At 42.3% G+C, this 18,313-nt stretch overlaps 1 protein-coding gene across 1 annotated transcript in view; it reads left to right on the top strand.

The window, feature by feature from the left end:
• The window catches only part of LOC139414441 (disks large-associated protein 4-like), a 63,746-nt gene that overhangs the window by 30,459 nt on the left and 14,974 nt on the right, over positions 1-18,313 (top strand). Inside the window, exons 6-9 of the mRNA XM_071162356.1 lie at positions 6,961-7,409; positions 8,884-8,981; positions 14,934-15,433; positions 17,701-17,792. Of these exons, the coding sequence (XP_071018457.1) occupies positions 6,961-7,409; positions 8,884-8,981; positions 14,934-15,433; positions 17,701-17,792 (1,139 nt within the window). The remainder of the gene's footprint in view (positions 1-6,960; positions 7,410-8,883; positions 8,982-14,933; positions 15,434-17,700; positions 17,793-18,313) is intronic.

Below are 18,313 nucleotides of genomic sequence, written 5' to 3'. Positions count from 1 at the left end.
CACTTCAAAACAGCCATCCAGATCGACCGCACACACAGATCACAGGCAACAAAGCTGGCCAAGGGCGCGCCACCAATGCCATTCATTGCACAGCTGCACAATCCCCAGACCAGGGATCACATCCTCAAGCTGACTAGTCAAAATTTCCCCTTTAACTACAACGGAGCGAGGGTGTCTTTCTACCCAGATCTTACTTTGGAGTTGAGGAACCGACGAAAAGAGTATGATGAGTTACGCAAGAAATGCAGGGCGGCCAACATCCGACATGGATTCCTCTTCCCGGCCCAGTTTAAGGTAACAGTTGAGGGATCAACACGTACGTTTGACAACCCAAAATTGGCCGATCTGTTCTTGTCAAGCAAGCTCCCTCGCTGAGGATACAGAACGGTTGTGTCAACCGGCTAAGTGGCGAAATACAGGCCAGGAATGTGTTTGAATTTCCTGCCAATGTATTTTCGATCAGAAGATCAGAAATTGGGACTTACAGTGCTGTCAAAAAGTATTTGCCCCCTTCCTGATTTCTTATTTTTTTGCACATTTGTCACACTTAAATGTTTCAGGTCATCAAACAAATTTCAATATTACACATAGATAACCCGAGTAAACACAAAATTCAGTTTTTATTTATTAAGGGAAAAAAGCTATCCGAAACTTCATGGCCCTATGTGAATAAGTAATTGCCCCCTAAACCTAATAACTGGTTGTGCAACCCTCAGCAGCAACAACTGCAATCAAGCGTTTGCGATAACTGGCAAGAGTCTTTCACATCGCTGTGGAGGAATTTTGGCCCAATCTTCTTTGCATAATTGTTTTAATTCAGCCACATTGGAGCATTTGAGCATGAACCGCCTTTTTAAGGTCACACCACAGTATCTCAATCAGATTCAAGTCCGGACTTTGATTAGGCCACTCCAAAACCTTCATTAAGTTTTTTTAAGCCATTCAGAGGTGGACTTGCTGGTGTGTTTTGGATCATTGTCCTGCTGCAGAACCCAAGTGCTCTTCAGCTTGAGGTCACGAACAGATGGCCGGACATTCTGCTTCAGGGTTTATTGGTATAGAGCAGAATTCACAGTTCCATCAATCACAGCAAGTCGTCCAGATCCTAAAGCAGCAAAGCAGCCCCAGACCATCACACTACCACCACCATATTTGACTGTTGGTATGATGTTCTTTTTCTGAAATGCTGTCTTACTTTTACGCCAGATGTAACGGGACGCACACCTTCCAAAAAGTTCAACTTTTGTCTCGTCAGTCCACAGAATATTTTCCCAAAAGTCTTGGGGATCATCAAGATGTTTTTTGCCAAAAGTGAGACGAGCCTTTATGTTCTTTTTGGTCAGCAGTGGTTTTTGCCTTGGAACTCTGCCATGGATGCCATTTTTGCCCAGTCTCTTACTTATGGTTGAGTCATGAACAGGGACCTTAACTGAGGCAAGTGAGGTCTGCAGTTCTTTAGATGTTGTTGTGGGTTCTTTTGTGACCTCTTGGATTAGTCGTCGCTGCACTCTTGGGGTAATTTTGGTAGGACAGCCACTCCTGGGAAGGTTCACCACTGTTCAAAATTTTCTCCATTTGTGGATAATGGCTCTCACCATGGTTTTTTTAAATATATATATATATATTTTTACCTTTATTTAACTAGGCAAGTCAGTTAAGAACAAATTCTTATTTTCAATGATGGCTTGATGGCCTTGTAACCCTTTCCAGAATGATGTCAATTACTCTGTTTCTCATCGGTTCCTGAATTTCTTTGGATCACGGCATGATGTCTTGCTTTTTGAGATCTTTTGGCCTACTTCACTTTGTCAGAATGGTTCTATTTATTTATTTATTTATTTATATATATATTTTTATTTTACCCCTTTTTCTCCCCAATTTCGTGGTATCCAATTGTTTAGTAACTACTATCTTGTCTCATCGCTACAACTCCCGTACGGGCTCGGGAGAGACGAAGGTTGAAAGTCATGCGTCCTCCGATACACAACCCAACTAAGCCGCACTGCTTCTTAACACAGCGCCATCCAACCCGGAGGCCAGCCGCACCAATGTGTCGGAGGAAACACAGTGCACCTGGCAACCTTGGTTAGCGCGCACTGCGCCCGGCCCGCCACAGGAGTCGCTGGTGCGCGATGAGACAAGGAATTCCCTACCGGCCAAACCGTCCCTAACCCGGACGACGCTAGGCCAATTGTGCGTCGCCCCACGGACCTCCCGGTCGCGGAGGAAAGGAAAGAATGAATGGGGCCATGTATCGTGAGATTTTGAGTGAAAACCTCCTTCCATCAGCAAGGGCATTGAAGATTACACGTGGCTGGGTCTTTCAGCATGACAATGATCCCAAACACACTGTGATTTTCTGGATTTTTTTCTCATTTTGTCTGTCATAGTTGAAGTGTACCTATGATGACTAAATACTTTTTTGCCCCACTGTATATACTACAATTTGAAACGCCTTTTCAACGTAATGTATCATGATCATAAAGTTGAGGCAGTGGTAATTGCTCTTGACGCAGAGAAGGTATTTGATCAAAATATGTCAGCCGATACTGGATAAATGGTCTAGTCCCGCTTCATAACTGGGTTGATGATCTGCTCCTACTCTGTGCTGTACTCCACTCAATATTTATGGCTTAACTACACTGCTTGTAATGACTATATGCTGTCTTCTTATACATGTACCACCTAATAGGATTTAGTTTTATTTTGTGTATGTGTGACTTAAGTTTTGTTTTGTCCTCTAAATTGGCCATCCCATTCAACAGTACAATGAATGTCAATGTTTGTATCGCTGTCTTTTTTTATTTATTTTTTATTTGAAAATAATAAACATATATATATATATATATATATATATATATATTGTTTTTTTTTATTTTTTTTTTTTATGTAGATTTACCCAGAAAGATTCACAGCTGTAATCACTTCCAAAAGTGATTCTAACATGTATTGACTCAGGGGGTTGAATACTTATGTAAATTATATGTATTTCTGTATTTGCAAAAATGTCCCTTTTTAGTGTAGATTATTGATAAAATATGACAATTAAATTCATTTGTAACACAAAATGTGGAAAAAGTCAAGGGGTGTGAATAGTTTCTGAAGATAATATAGGTTATAGCCAGCTAACCCAAATACTGTAGGACCTCAATAACCCTCTAGCCCAAAATAAATGATGTCCTAGTCCTATGTAATCTGAGAAGAGGTCATTTATGATTTTCCAGTTGTAAGAAAAGCTGATTTTATGGGTTTTCCACCCAAGGGTAAATTCTGTTTAGATTGATGCAAGCGTGCTATGACACTTGGAACCCATAGGGCAGGGAAGGCATCCAAATCCTGTCACCCATGCACGCGCACACACACACACACACACACACACACACTGCAGAATGGAATCTGGAGCAGAGCCAGCATGTCACATAGCTGCCATTACGACAGCAAACCCTTCCAGCCCCGGGAACATCTCTGTTATTCGAGGTGGCAGTGGTCACTGGTCCCACTATCAGCACCATCTTCCTCTGACATGGCTGTCTGTTATAAACTATGGAATATAGTATATGTCTGGTACTGTATAGCATTAAACAGCAGGGAAACACTTTTTCCAAGATTATTTACAAGGTTATTTATGTCATACACAATCTTACGTAATTGTCTTGCACCAGCCGTATGGTGCTTACCTGTTGAAATACATTTTTATAATTTATAACCCAGGTATTTACTCTGGTACAGGGTCTTTGCAATATCAAGTTTGACCAACAGAACAATATGACACACTACCTAACTAACACAAAGGAACCAACCACTCACAGCAGTTGACATGCTAGTACATTGCCACAGCATGTGTTGCCTTCTGATTATTTTTAGAAAATTATCCTTTATTTTCTCCCAAAGCAGTTGGCCTTGCTGTAAGGCAGTCTATGGTCATAGACTAGTGTGAGTGATTTATGGGGCGGGCAGAGCGTGAGGAATCTTTCCTGGGGCCGTGTAGCCAGGTAGTTACAGGATATGGTGTCAATGGTATGTCAATGAGGAGATGGATGACTACATTGGAAAGATGAACTTATTCTCATCCTTACACAAGCTATGTACTGTTGTTGTTGTTGTACGGCTATAATGCTCTACTGTTGTGGGGAATGAATGTTGTTGCTGCCCTATTTGAACCAGATATGTGTGAGGTGAGGCAACGTGTAAAGTATGAGAAGAGATAGGAGCAACTGGGTATAGTGTTGTTGTTCCTCATAGTGATGGAATAGTGAAGGCCAGAGATTTCCGAAGAGCATCCTTCATTCAGGGTTCAACCCGTCATGCTGGTGTGTTCATTGCCAATGTGATACCTATCTATTTCTAACATTCTGTGTATTGTTGTTGCATTCCCCATCTTGCTCTTGGACTTGTAATAGGGATTCACACACTATTTGTGCAATGCATTTTTTTTGCTCCACCCACTCTTTTAGCGGTGTGCCTTACGATCTTTCCTACTCTTCTCACAGTAAATGTATCTCACTGTGAGATAAGGATGAGACGATTATAACCTTTGAGACAATATGAGACGATAACCAATATCTGAAAGATATGATACTGTCCTCCTGTTGTAGTTTGTAGTTGTTTAGTAAGACTTAAAACTATGAATTCATTGCCTGTAGTTTTAGAGTTATACAATGGCTTAAAGTTTCTAAATGCTGCAGAGTAGTTTCACTTTGAGACAAACCTTACCGAGGTTGTAGTCTGCACTTTGACAGAGCAACGAGAGGCAGTGTAAACATTAGCTTGCTGCTTTGCAGTGAAATGAGAGTGAGCTCATGTGAGCATATCATTTGGTGAGGCCACGACACACACAAAGGCTATAAGTCCTATAAAGCTATAAGTCTGTGGATCAAGACGCACAACAGATCTTTTGTTTTGAGTGTTTTCTTTCAAGCTCCCTCACGTGTTTATGTTGCTCGTAGGGTTCAAAAAGCCTCTCTCAAGTAGCTGAGATTTACAGCCATAGGGAGATATTACTAACATAGCAATGTTAATTCTAAAAAAAGCTGTCATAGCCGTACACGTTTCCTTTAGGCTAAGGGTGAAACATTTGGAAATACACCTCAGGGAATATGCTAGAAAAAGATCATGGCTATTAACTATTTAGCTTTGTAGGTGATCACATGTTGACTTCGATGTCCAAAAAGTGACTGTGTCATGCCAGTGCTTGTTACAGGCTACATCTAGCCTACAGCTGCAACTGCCTGTCATTGAGGATGTTCAACTCACTTTTGATATAATAAATATCTCTGGGCAGATAGAATTACACCAGGCTAAATTCATCTTCACTTTCAAATAGTATTAAAATATAGTAATTCGAGACTGGACAACTTGACACACGTCCAGAGCCGTCTTAGGACACACCAAAGCAAAGTGTCCTCAGACAAAATCCATTGTCTTGTGCGGCGGTGATGTCAGCATGCGCATTGGTTATATTCATGTGAACATTTTTCCTTTGGCACATTCAGACCTTTGCCAAACCCACTCCAAGCTCCAAAAATGCTAGCTCCCCCACTAAGCCTATGTCCTTACTAACCCTCCTCTAGAAGCCTGCTACGTATCCCCTCCATAAGGAGTGGAAAACAAGGAAGCAAAGTTGTGTCAAAGCCATTATTTGGGCTACAGTAAACGTTGGTGTTTTGGTGAGGCAGATGTCCTCTGTCAAAGGCAGCTATGCTGATTTTTAAACACTCAAAATAGATCCATTCAGACTCGTCTGTAGCATGATGCTAGACTAAAATTGTATGACATTATTTGAGGATAATTTTGAGTCAATGTGGTTGCCTGTCACCTGGCCTATAATTTGAGAAGTCACTTCTCCAGTCCTAGATTTGAATGCTGTTTTGGCACTGATTGGTCATTAGGGGACCAGGCTAACTGTCGTCAGTTGACTCTGATTGTTTACAATGACATTCCTGACCACCACTTGAGTTCGAGATCCTGGTTGCCCCTCTCTACCCTATCAAGTCTATAGATGGTTTCAGATACAGCCTCCATTAGGTGTCAAGTAAGGTTTCCATTGTATATATCTATTGTAAACATCCCACAGCAACCACTGAATTTTTGTGAAGTGCACTCATCCCACTCTTATTTCATGAGGAAGACTTGACGTGGGGTGATCAAAAGGCAACAGTGCCACTTTGACACTTTGTCCTGCATGGTGATTGACTGCGCTATTTTGGATTAGTTTCACACCTGACCCCTGTCTGGGAAGAGCAAAAATATATATATTGTACACAATGTGTGATATTCATCACTGAATGCATTAGACCAGGGGTGGGCAGCTGGGAGGGGTGGAGGGTGGAACTCAGTCAGGGTCTCAACTTACTGTTGAGAATTAGAATAATAGAATATGCAATGTGCAATTTCGAAAGTTGGTTGTGCATCAGCAGTCACTCAATTAGATTATCTTCTACAATGGAAACACATTTTTAGACGTTTTTAGACAAATGTATTAAAAATACAAAACAGAAATAGCTTATTTACATAAGTATTCAGACCCTTTGCTATGAGATATGAAATTTAGCTCAGGTGCATCCTGGATCCATTGATCATCCTTGAGATATTTCGACAACTTGATTGGAGTCCACCTGTGGTAAATTCAATTCATTGGACATGATTTGGAAAGGCAAACACCTGTCTATATAAGGTCCCATAGTTGACAGTGCATGTCAGAGCAAAAACCAAGCCATGAAGGAATTATTCCGTAGAGCTCCAAGACAGGATTGTGTCGAGGCACAGATATGGGGAAGGGAACCAAAACACTTCAGTAAAATTAATGGTCCCCAACAACACAGTGACCTCCATCATTCTTATATTTAAGAAGTTTGGAACCTTCAAAATTGGTGTCCACACTACATACTCTATAGGAATCTCTCTCATGCTCTTTTGCTTTCTCTCTCTCTCTCTCTCTCTCTCTTTCCCCCTCTCCTCCAGTCTCCACATGCATCACCAACTGTAAGAAGCCTGCGCCACCGCCCGTGCCACCCCGCACCACTTCCAAGCCCTACATCTCTGTGACGGTGCAGAGCAGCACTGAGTCAGCCCAGGACACCTACCTGGACCACCAGTCTGAGCGTGATCGCCGCAGCAAGACCATTACCAGTCAGTCCAGCCAAGCCCACAGCAACTCCTCCGACAGCCTCGACAGCACGCGCGCCAACAGCTTGGCTCGGGGTGTCCCTTGGCCCATCCCCGTCCCCATCGCCATCCCCCGGGAACCCCTCACCACCACCACCGTCCACCACACCACCACCGGGACTGACACCAACGACTCCCAGCGTGAACCCTTGAAGACGACGGGCACCAACAGGGGGAACCTGATGGCAGAGGAGTCCCTCGTGGACATCGTGCCCCGGAGGAAGCTTTCCTCCATAGGCATACAGGTAGGAGCGCCGTTACGAGCGCCGTTAGTCAGTGACGTTATGGTATCGTCAGTGAAGTTAGAGTCATTAACGTTACATTAGTCAGTAACATCACAGTAGTGGAGCTAGAGTTTCTGTGGCAGTATGGTTGAGGCCCAGCAATGGACTGGCGTGCAGCAACCAATTGGCTGCCGGTTCAAATCCTGAAATGGGTGCGTGGGGGTGTGTACTACTATTGTTTCCTTAACAACAGCAATAAATATAGTATCAGTCAAAAGTTTAGACACACCTACTAATTCAAGGGTTTTTCTTTATTTTTACTATTTTCTACATTGTAGAATAATAATGAAGACATAAAAACTATGAAATAACACATATGGAATCATGTAGTAACCAAAAAAGTGTTAAACATATCAAAATGTATTTTATATTTGAGATTCTTCAAAGTAGCCACCGTTTGCCTTGATGACAGTGTTGCACACTCTTTGCATTCTCTCAACCAGCTTCATGAGGAAAGCTTTTCCAACAGTCTTGAAGGAGTTCCCACATATGCTGAGCACTTGTTGGCTGCTTTTTCTTCAGTCTGCGGTCCAACTCATCCCAAACCATCTCAATTGGGTTGAGGTCCGGTGATTGAGGAGGCAAGGTCATCTGATGCAGCACTCCATCCCTCTCCTTGGTCAAATAGCCCTTACACAGCCTGGAGGTGTGTTTTGGGTCATTATCCTGTTGAAAAACAAATTATAGTCCCACTAAGCGCAAGCCAGATGGGATGGCGTATCGCTGCAGAATGTTGTGGTAGTAATGCTGGTTAAGTGTGCCTTGAATTCTAAATAGATCACAGTGTCACCACACCATCACACCTCCTCCTCCATGCTTCACGTTGGGAACCACACATGTGGAGATCATACGTTCACCTACTCTGCGTCTCACAAAGACACGGTGGTTGGAACCAAACATCTCAAATTTGGACTCATCAGACCAAAGGACAGATTTCCACTGAATGTGCAATACTAAATTTCTCAATATGTCAAAATATGTACTTTTACCTTGGGCTCATATTTACAGAGGGTATTAAACCTAACCATTGATTGTTTTAAGGAATAACCAAGCACTATACTGCACTGATGCAGAATGGATTTTTCTTGTGCTTACAGCTCAAATGGGGCTTGCTGAATTTTTTGAGTGTGCCATCTGGAAAAGGAAAAACCCAAAAGAGTACTCCCCATGTTTGCCTGAGGCAAATATTATGCTTTCACTTCATTATTTAAGATGTTTATTTTTTCAGACTCAAGTGTTGAAGGTTTGGATTTAGACAGGTAGTCCTTTTTTTTCATTCGCACTCTGCAAATGGTCAAATCTCACAATGCTAGGAGAAGTGTTTAATGTCTCAAGAACCACATTGATATATCATTTTAATCTTGGAATTCTGGATGACCACCAAATTCCTCCAGATTCAACCTTTTGATGACTGTGTTTTCTGATTGGTTGCCAGGTTGACTGCATTCAGGAGGAAGTTCAACGAGTGGAGACACCGACACCACCATTGGCCAGATTCCAGTCAATCGGAATACAGGCGGACGACGGCTGGCAGTAAGTATGCCACACTCGGCTTCACTCCCCTTTGTTCCCTCTCTTTGAAGTTTTATGTTTTATTAGTTGTATGTACAGGATACACATGGTATACACCATCCAATGAAATGCTTAATTGCAGATTCCTTCACGACAATGAACAACAATAAGAAATAAGAAAATACAAGAATATGAGCATGAAGTAAATGGCTCAGGAGAATGGAATTAACATTGTAGCATAAGTATAATACAGGAAGGCACAATTTATAGTAAATGTACACATGTATCAGGGACGGGAGGGAACTCCTAGTTTGCATGCAGAGTGTTGTGAAGTTGGTTGTCAGAATTCTCTCACAATTTGATTACTTCTGAATGTGGCCTGTATCAGTTGATATCGTAGAAAGAGCCTAAACAAAGAACTTTGTCTTACTTGACAAACAAAACGTGTATATATACAGTTGAAGTCAGAAGTTTACATACACCTTAGCCAAATACATTTGAACTCAGTTTTTCACAATTCCTGACCTTTAATCCTAGTAAGAATTCCCCGTCTTAGGTCAGTTAAGATCACCACTTTATTTTAAGAATGTGAAATGTCAGAATAATAGTAGAGAGAATCATTTATTTCAGATTTTATTTCTTTCATCACATTCCCAGTAGGTCAGAAGTTTACATTCACTCAATTAGTATTTGGTAGCATTGCCTTTAAATTGTTTAACTTGGGTCAAACATTTCGGGTAGCCTTCCACAAGCTTCCCACAATAAATTGGGTGAATTTCAAACCACTCCTCCTGACAAAGCTGGTGTGACTGAGTCAGGTTTCTAGGCCTCCTTGCTCGCACACGCTTTTTCAGTTCTGCCCACAAATGTTCTATAGGATTGAAGTCAGCGCTTTGTGATGGCCACTCCAATACCTTGATTTTGTCGTCCTTAAGCCATTTTGCCACAACTTTGGAAGTATGCTTGGGGTCATTGTCCATTTGGAAGACCCATTTGCGATCAAGCTTCAACTTCCTGACTGATGTCTTGAGATGTTGCTTTAGTATATCCACATACTTTTATTACCTCATGTAGCCATCTATTTTGTGAAGTGCACCAGTCCCTCCTGCAGCAAAGCACCCCAACAACATGATGCTGCCACCCCCGTGCTTCACGGTTGGGATGGTGTTCTTCGGCTTGCAAGCGTCCCCCTTTTTCCTCCAAAAATAACGATGGTCATTATGGCCAAACAGTAATATTTTTGTTTCATCAGACCAGAGGACATTTCTCCAAAAAGTACAATCTTTGTCCCCATGTGCAGTTGCAAACCGTAGTCTGGCTTTTTTTATGGCGATTTTGGAGCAGTGGCTTCTTCCTTGCTGAGCGGCCTTTCAGGTTATGTCGATATAGGACTCGTTTTACTGTGGATATAGACACTTTTGTACCTGTTTCCTCCAGCATCTTCACAAGGTCCTTTGCTGTTGTTCTGGGATTGATTTGCACTTTTCGCACTAAGATACGTTCATCTCTAGGAGACAGAACGCGTCTCCTTCCTGAGCGGTATGACTGCTGCGTGGTCCCATGGTGTTTATACTTGTGTACTATTGTTTGTACAGATGAACGTGGTACCTTCAGGCATTTGGAAATTGCTCCCAAGGATGAACTAGACTTGTGGAGGTCTACAATTTTTTTCTGAAGTCTTGGCTGATTTCTTTTGATTTTCCCATGATGCCAAGCAAAGAGGCACTGAGTTTGAAGGTAGGCCTTGAAATACATCCACAGGTACACCTCCAATTGACTCAAATTATGTCAATTAACCCATCAGAAGCTTCTAAAGCCATGATATAATTTTCTGGAATTTTGCCAGCTTTTTAAAGATACAGTCAACTTAGTGTATGTAAACTTCTGACTCACTTGCCAAAACTATAGTTTGATAACAAGAAATTTGTGGAGTTGTTGAAACACAAGTTTTAATGACTCCAACGTACGTGTATGTAAACTTCTGACTTCAACTGTATATATGGGTATATATAAGGGTATACTGTATAACTATTGTTGTCTAAACAACAGTATTCCATTTTCAAATAAAAACCTCAATGCTATTTTATTGGCACCCCAAACCAACAATTAAAGTACAGTGCCTTCGGAAAGTATTCAGACCCCTTGACTTTTCAGCCTTATTCTAAAATGTATTGAATATATTTTTTTCCTCAGCAATCTACACACAATACCCCATAATGACAAAGCGAAAACAGGTTTTTACACATTTTTGCTAATTTATCAAAAATAAAAAACAGATACCTTATTTACATAAGTATTCAGACCCTTTGCTATGAGACTCAAAATTGAGCTCAGGTGCATCCTGTTTCAATTGATCATCCTTGAGATGTTTCTACAAATTGATTCGAGTCCACCTATGGTAAATTCAATTGATCGGACATGATTTGGAAAGGCAAACACCTGTCTATATAAGGTCCCACAGTTGACAGTGCATGTCAGAGCAAAAACCAAGCCATGAGGTGGAAAAAATTGTCCGTAGAGCTCCGAGACAGGATTGTGTCGAGGAACAGATCTGGGGAAGGATACTAAAAAGTATCTGCAGCATTGAAGCTCCCTAAGAACACAGTGGCATCCATCATTCTTAAATGGAAGAAGTTTGGAACCACCAAGACTCTTCCTAGAGCTGGCTGCCCGGCCAAACTGAACAATTGGGGGAGAAGGTCTCTAGAATTCCTCTGTGGAAATGGGAGAAGCTTCCAGAAGGACAGCCATCTCTGCAGCACTCAACCAATCAAGCCTTTATGGTAGAGTGTCCAGACAGAAGCCACTCAGTAAAAGGCACATGACAGCCAGCTTGGAGTTTGCCATAAGGCACCTAAAGAGTCTCAGACCATGAGAAACTCGATTCTCGGGTCTAATGAAACCAAGATTGAACTCTTTGGCCTGAATGTCAAGTGTCACGTCTGGAGGAAACCTGGCACCATCCCTACAGTGAAGCATGGTGGTGGCAGCATCATGCTGTGGGAATGTTTTTCAGCGACAGGGACTGGGAGACTAGTCAGGATCAAAGCAAAATTGAATGGAGCTAAGTTCAGAGATCCTTGATGAAAACCTGATCCAGAGCACTCAGGACCTCAGACTGGGGTGAAGGTTCACCTTTCAACAGGACAATGACCCTAAGCAGGAGTGGCTTCGGGACAAGTCTCTGAATGTCCTTGAGTGGCCCAGCCAGAGCCCGGACTTGAACCCATTTGAACATCTCTTGAACATCTCCATCCAACCTGACAGAGCTTGAGAGGATCTGCAGAGAGGAATGGGAGAAACTCCCCAAATACAGGTGTGCCAAGCTTGTAGCGTCATATCCAAGAAGACTCAAGGCTGAAATCGCTGCCAAAGGTGCTTCAACAAAGTACTGTGTAAGGGATCTGAATTATTGTGTACAGTGCCTTGCGAAAGTATTCGGCCCCCTTGAACTTTGCGACCTTTTGCCACATTTCAGGCTTCAAACATAAAGATATAAAACTGTATTTTTTTGTGAAGAATCAACAACAAGTGGGACACAATCATGAAGTGGAACGACATTTATTGGATATTTCAAACTTTTTAAACTTTTTTCAAAAAACTGAAAAATTGGGCGTGCAAAATTATTCAGCCCCTTTACTTTCAGTGCAGCAAACTCTCTCCAGAAGTTCAGTGAGGTTCTCTGAATGATCCAATGTTGACCTAAATGACTAATGATGATAAATACAATCCACCTGTGTGTAATCAAGTCTCCGTATAAATGCACCTGCACTGTGATAGTCTCAGAGGTCCGTCAAAAGCGCAGAGAGCATCATGAAGAACAAGGAACACACCAGGCAGGTCCGAGATACTGTGTTGAAGAAGTTTAAAGCCGGATTGCATACAAAAAGATTTCCCAAGCTTTAAACATCCCAAGGAGCACTGTGCAAGCGATAATATTGAAATGGAAGGAGTATCAGAGCACTGCAAATCTACCAAGACCTGGCCGTCCCTCTAAACTTTCAGCTCATGCAAGGAGAAGACTGATCAGAGATGCAGCCAAGAGGCCCATGATCACTCTGGATGAACTGCAGAGATCTACAGCTGAGGTGGGAGACTCTGTCCATAGGACAACAATCAGTCGTATATTGCACAAATCTGGCCTTTATGGAAGAGTGGCAAGAAGAAAACCATTTCTTAAAGATATCCATAAAAAGTGTTGTTTAAAGTTTGCCACAAGCCACCTGGGAGACACACCAAACATGTGGAAGAAGGTGCTCTGGTCAGATGAAACCAAAATTGAACTTTTTGGCAACAATGCAAAACGTTATGTTTGGCGTAAAAGCAACACAGCTCATCACCCTGAACACAGCATCCCCACTGTCAAACATGGTGGTGGCAGCATCATGGTTTGGGCCTGCTTTTCTTCAGCAGGGACAGGGAAGATGGTTAAAATTGATGGGAAGATGGATGGAGCCAAATACAGGACCATTCTGGAAGAAAACCTGATGGAGTCTGCAAAAGACCTGAGACTGGGACGGAGATTTGTCTTCCAACAAGACAATGATCCAAAACATAAAGCAAAATCTACAATGGAATGGTTCAAAAATAAACATATCCAGGTGTTAGAATGGCCAAGTCAAAGTCCAGACCTGAATCCAATCGAGAATCTGTGGAAAGAACTGAAAACTGCTGTTCACAAATGCTCTCCATCCAACCTCACTGAGCTCGAGCTGTTTTGCAAGGAGGAATGGGAAAAAATGTCAGTCTCTCGATGTGCAAAACTGATAGAGACATACCCCAAGCGACTTACAGCTGTAATCGCAGCAAAAGGTGGCGCTACAAAGTATTAACTTAAGGGGGCTGAATAATTTTGCACGCCCAATTTTTCAGTTTTTGATTTGTTAAAAAAGTTTGAAATATCCAATAAATGTCGTTCCACTTCATGATTGTGTCCCACTTGTTGTTGATTCTTCACAAAAAAATACAGTTTTATATCTTTATGTTTGAAGCCTGAAATGTGGCAAAAGGTCGCAAAGTTCAAGGGGGCCGAATACTTTCACAAGGCACTGTACATTTGATATTTCAGTTTAAGAGATTTGGCACATTTGCAATAAATTCTAAAAACCTGTTTTTGCTTTGTCATTTTAGGGTATTGTGTGTAGATTGATGAGGGGGAAAAACAATTTAATCTATTTTAGAATAAGGCTGTAAATAAAAAAATAAAAAAATAAGTCAAGGGGTTTGAATACTTTCTGAATAAACTGTATGTCCCTTATTCACTATTATTATTATTATTATTGTTTATTATTATCCTATTAAACATGAATATTCAGACTTCTTTTCACAGATTTACATCTTCCCCTTGTTTGATGTTTTCTGTTCTATCACTTGAATGGGAAGGCAGGATCGTAGTCATGGTCAGATGATGGTCAGGGTTTGTGTGCCTGTTCCCCAGCCAAGTTCTTTTCCCATACATGTAATGAGTCATCGAGATGGATAGAGGTTGAACTTGCCACAAAAGACTGTGATACCATGTGCAACTACATTTTTTAAAGTAGTTAACTGTGTGGTATGCCCTGTATCCATCTCTATGGTCTAGTCTAGGTTCTGTGTGTTATTCCTATATTGATCAGTCCAGGATGAAGTGTCTAGCATTGAGAACATTGGTTGGTTTGTTTTGTAGCAGGAAAAGGCTTTGTCATATGTTTTCCCCTGGTGTTTGTTTTTACACACAAGAATAACAAATGTGATGTTTTTTTCACATACAGAAGCAATCAGGGTTGGTTTGACTTTGGTTGGCTTTAGTTTGGAATTGGTGTTAGGTTGCAGGCACATTCTGGTTCATGAAGTTTACTTATACATATTAGTTTACCAATACTATATATCGCATTGCCTTGACAACATTAATAGAGATGCAATGTCTATTTTCACCATTGTTATTGATTGAGCATTGACCACGTTTTCCTATGTCACTTCTGTGTGTTTTTTCAGGCTCAGTCGCTCCAGTAACATGACTTCCAAGCAGGAGACAGACTCAGACACACAGGACCTCCCTGTCATCTCCCACGCCAAGCCCGCCCCCGAGAAGAAGAGCATGGTCAACAACGCCTGCCAATCCATGGACTCTCCCCCGAGCGGCGGCCAGTTCAGCCAAGGCAACGGATCAAATCCCACCGCTGACACCAGTACGTCTCCACCTCCGCTACGGCAGTTCCTCAACCGCTCCACCACACGTTCCTCCTCCGACTCCTTCGCCGAGAGCCTGGATCCGGCCCTGGACCCCTCGTTCCTACCCCCTCCGGACCCCTGGCTGGAGAGTGGGAATGAGAATGGGGGCAGTGGGAACCCTAACGCGGTGCCCCCTCCAGGCCCTGCATGCCGGCGGGACGGCCATTGGTTCCTCAAGTTGCTGCAGGCAGAGACGGGCCGCATGGAGGGCTGGTGCCAGCAGATGGAGCAGGAGACCAAAGACAACCAGCTCTCAGAGGAGGGTAAGACACACTTTAGTATATAGCCCCACCATCCACATCATGTCAGTGAATTGATCTACAAAGTGTTCTGACCTGATGACCTGATCTGACCTGACCCAAGGGCTTAAAGCCTAGCGAGGGTTCAACCACAACACACACACACACACCGACACTCTGCAGTGGATAAGGCGGTAATAGCTGGAGTTAACACACAGACAGGCCTCTAATTCCATAATTACACTAATGTACTCTGGACCTGATTACAGATCCAGATTAGATAAGTATCTCAACATCAGGCTGAAATGACACACATAGACAGACACACTGAACAGTCCTCACACAAAATCTCAGTCAAGCATGCACGCTATATCAGAATATCTTGACCAAACTAAGAAAAAAGCAAAGGGTAATTTTGTGTCAGTGTATGTATCTGCCATTTGCAGTGTGTGTGCTTGCGCATTCATTTCTCTCACTGTTGGCACGATAGAGTTGACATTGAATCTGATTAGTGCTGGACCATAGAAACACCTGGTTCTGCTGGCCCCCTAATCTCAAAGAATCTGATTTATTGCAGGACTATAGAAACGCCTGGTACTGCTGGCCCCCTAATCTCAAAGAATCTGATTTATTGCAGGACTATAGAAACACCTGGTACTGCTGGTCCCCTAATCTCAAAGAATCTGATTTATTGCAGGACTATAGAAACACCTGGTACTGCTGGCCCCCTAATCTCAAAGAATCTGATTTATTGCAGGACTATAGAAACACCTGGTACTGCTGGCCCCCTAATCTCAAAGAATCTGATTTATTGCAGGACTATAGAAACACCTGGTACTGCTGGCCCCCTAATCTCAAAGAATCTGATTTATTGCAGGACTATAGAAACACCTGGTACTGCTGGCCCCCTAATCTCAAAGAATCTGATTTATTGCAGGACTATAGAAACACCTGGTACTGCTGGCCCCCTAATCTCATTGAATCTGATTAGTGCCGGACCATAGAAACACCGGGTTCTGCTGGCCCCCTAATCTCATTGAATCTGATTAGTGCCGGACCATAGAAACACCGGGTTCTGCTGGCCCCCTAATCTCAGTGAATCTGATTTGTTGTAGGACCATAGAAACATCTGGTTCTGATGGCCCCCTAATCTCATTGTCATAACCTCATCATCCAGTGGTCCTATTTAAAAAAATTAAAAAATTGTTTGTTTTTGATCCATCATTAAAACAGGGACTAAAGTCATAAATACTGGATGAAGAAGACTCAAGTATCTATTAGGCCCGGGACGATACCAGTATCACAATGCTCGTTACTATATTGGCAAGGAAACAAACAGGAAGCGGATTTCACTTCTTTAGAAAAATAGCCCTAATGTTGGAAAAAACATCATTATGTTGTCATCCAGAGTCAGATTTATTTATTTTCCATGCTATAGCACACTATATTTTACATACAGCAGGTTTTTATAGGACCAATTGACTCTGCGTCGTGTTTTCATTTTTGCCATGGAAAAAATATTGCGACACAGGTATTGCTCTAGTAGCTATGTAGGCTTAGAGTGCTACCTTTAAAGAGGATAACACTGCCCATTACACTGTAATCCTCTTGGGTGCTCCCCATGTAGTCGTTTAGACACCCCACATTTGCTTGGGTTTGTTTTGGGAACGTTGCTGGGATGGTTTGCTGTGTTATTGTGATGTTTCTGTTTGAACAGGCTGACATTTTTCTCCCTCACAAATCATCTTGTCTCCCTGTGACACATCCTTTTCACAAATGTCCTTGTGTGCAGTCTAGCTGTCAATTTAGTTGTACAGATAGAGGGAAGTGTGTAGAGACAACCACATCTCCTCTCTTATGATGGTAGTGTTCTAAACCCATACTTTCTTGGGACGAGTGACCTTTAGGCGTGGTGTCCGTGCTCAAAAAAGTCCTCGACTCTTAGTACGAGGCAGAACAGTCTTGTTTTTGAGAATGTACTGAAATGAATGTATAGGAAGACCTGATACACATCAGTTGCTAGGGGGGAAAGTTTATTAGCATTAGGTTCGAGTTTTGTACCTAAATGGAGCAATGAGAGACACTCCTTGACACACTCTGTTTATTGGTTTTGCATTCCCAATGCCCCAACAAACTGTGTGTGTGTGTGAGTGTCTGCCTGACTACCTAACTGTCTGTCTGTGTCTGCCTGCCTGCCTGTCTGTACCTGCCTGTCTACCTGTGTCTATCTGTCTGTCTGTGCACGTGTGTGTCAGTATGACTCAATCTGTATGTATTCTTGTTATCTGCAGTGTTGGGGAAAGTCCGCAGTGCAGTGGGCAGTGCTCAGCTCCTCATGACCAAGAAATTTGAGCAGTTCAGAGGACTGTGTGAACAAAACTTGGTAAGTATCAACTCTCCATGTTACAACTCGCCCATACACACATCACCAGACAAAACAATACAACACCATCACCAGACAAAACAACACTACCACAACACCGTCACATCACCAGAAAAAAACAATACAACACCATCACCAGACAAAACAAAACAACACTACCACAACACCAACACATCACCAGACAAAACAATACTACCCCACCACAACACCATTATACCATCACATCACCAGACAAAACAGTACTACACCCTCACATAACCAGACAAAACAATACTACCCCACCACAACAATACTACACCATCATATAACCAGACAAAACAATACTACCCCACCACAACACCATTATACCATCACATCACCAGACAAAACAATACTACACCATCATATAACCAGACAAAACAATACTACCCCACCACAACAATACTACACCATCACATAACCAGACAAAACAATACTACCCCACCACAACACCATTATACCATCACATCACCAGACAAAACAATACTACACCATCATATAAC

This window comes from Oncorhynchus clarkii, chromosome 7 (genome assembly GCF_045791955.1).
Source record: "Oncorhynchus clarkii lewisi isolate Uvic-CL-2024 chromosome 7, UVic_Ocla_1.0, whole genome shotgun sequence".
NCBI classification, from domain to species: Eukaryota; Metazoa; Chordata; class Actinopteri; order Salmoniformes; family Salmonidae; genus Oncorhynchus; species Oncorhynchus clarkii.
Note: the sequence above shows the minus strand (reverse complement) of the source record. Positions and strands in the feature narration are given on the sequence as shown.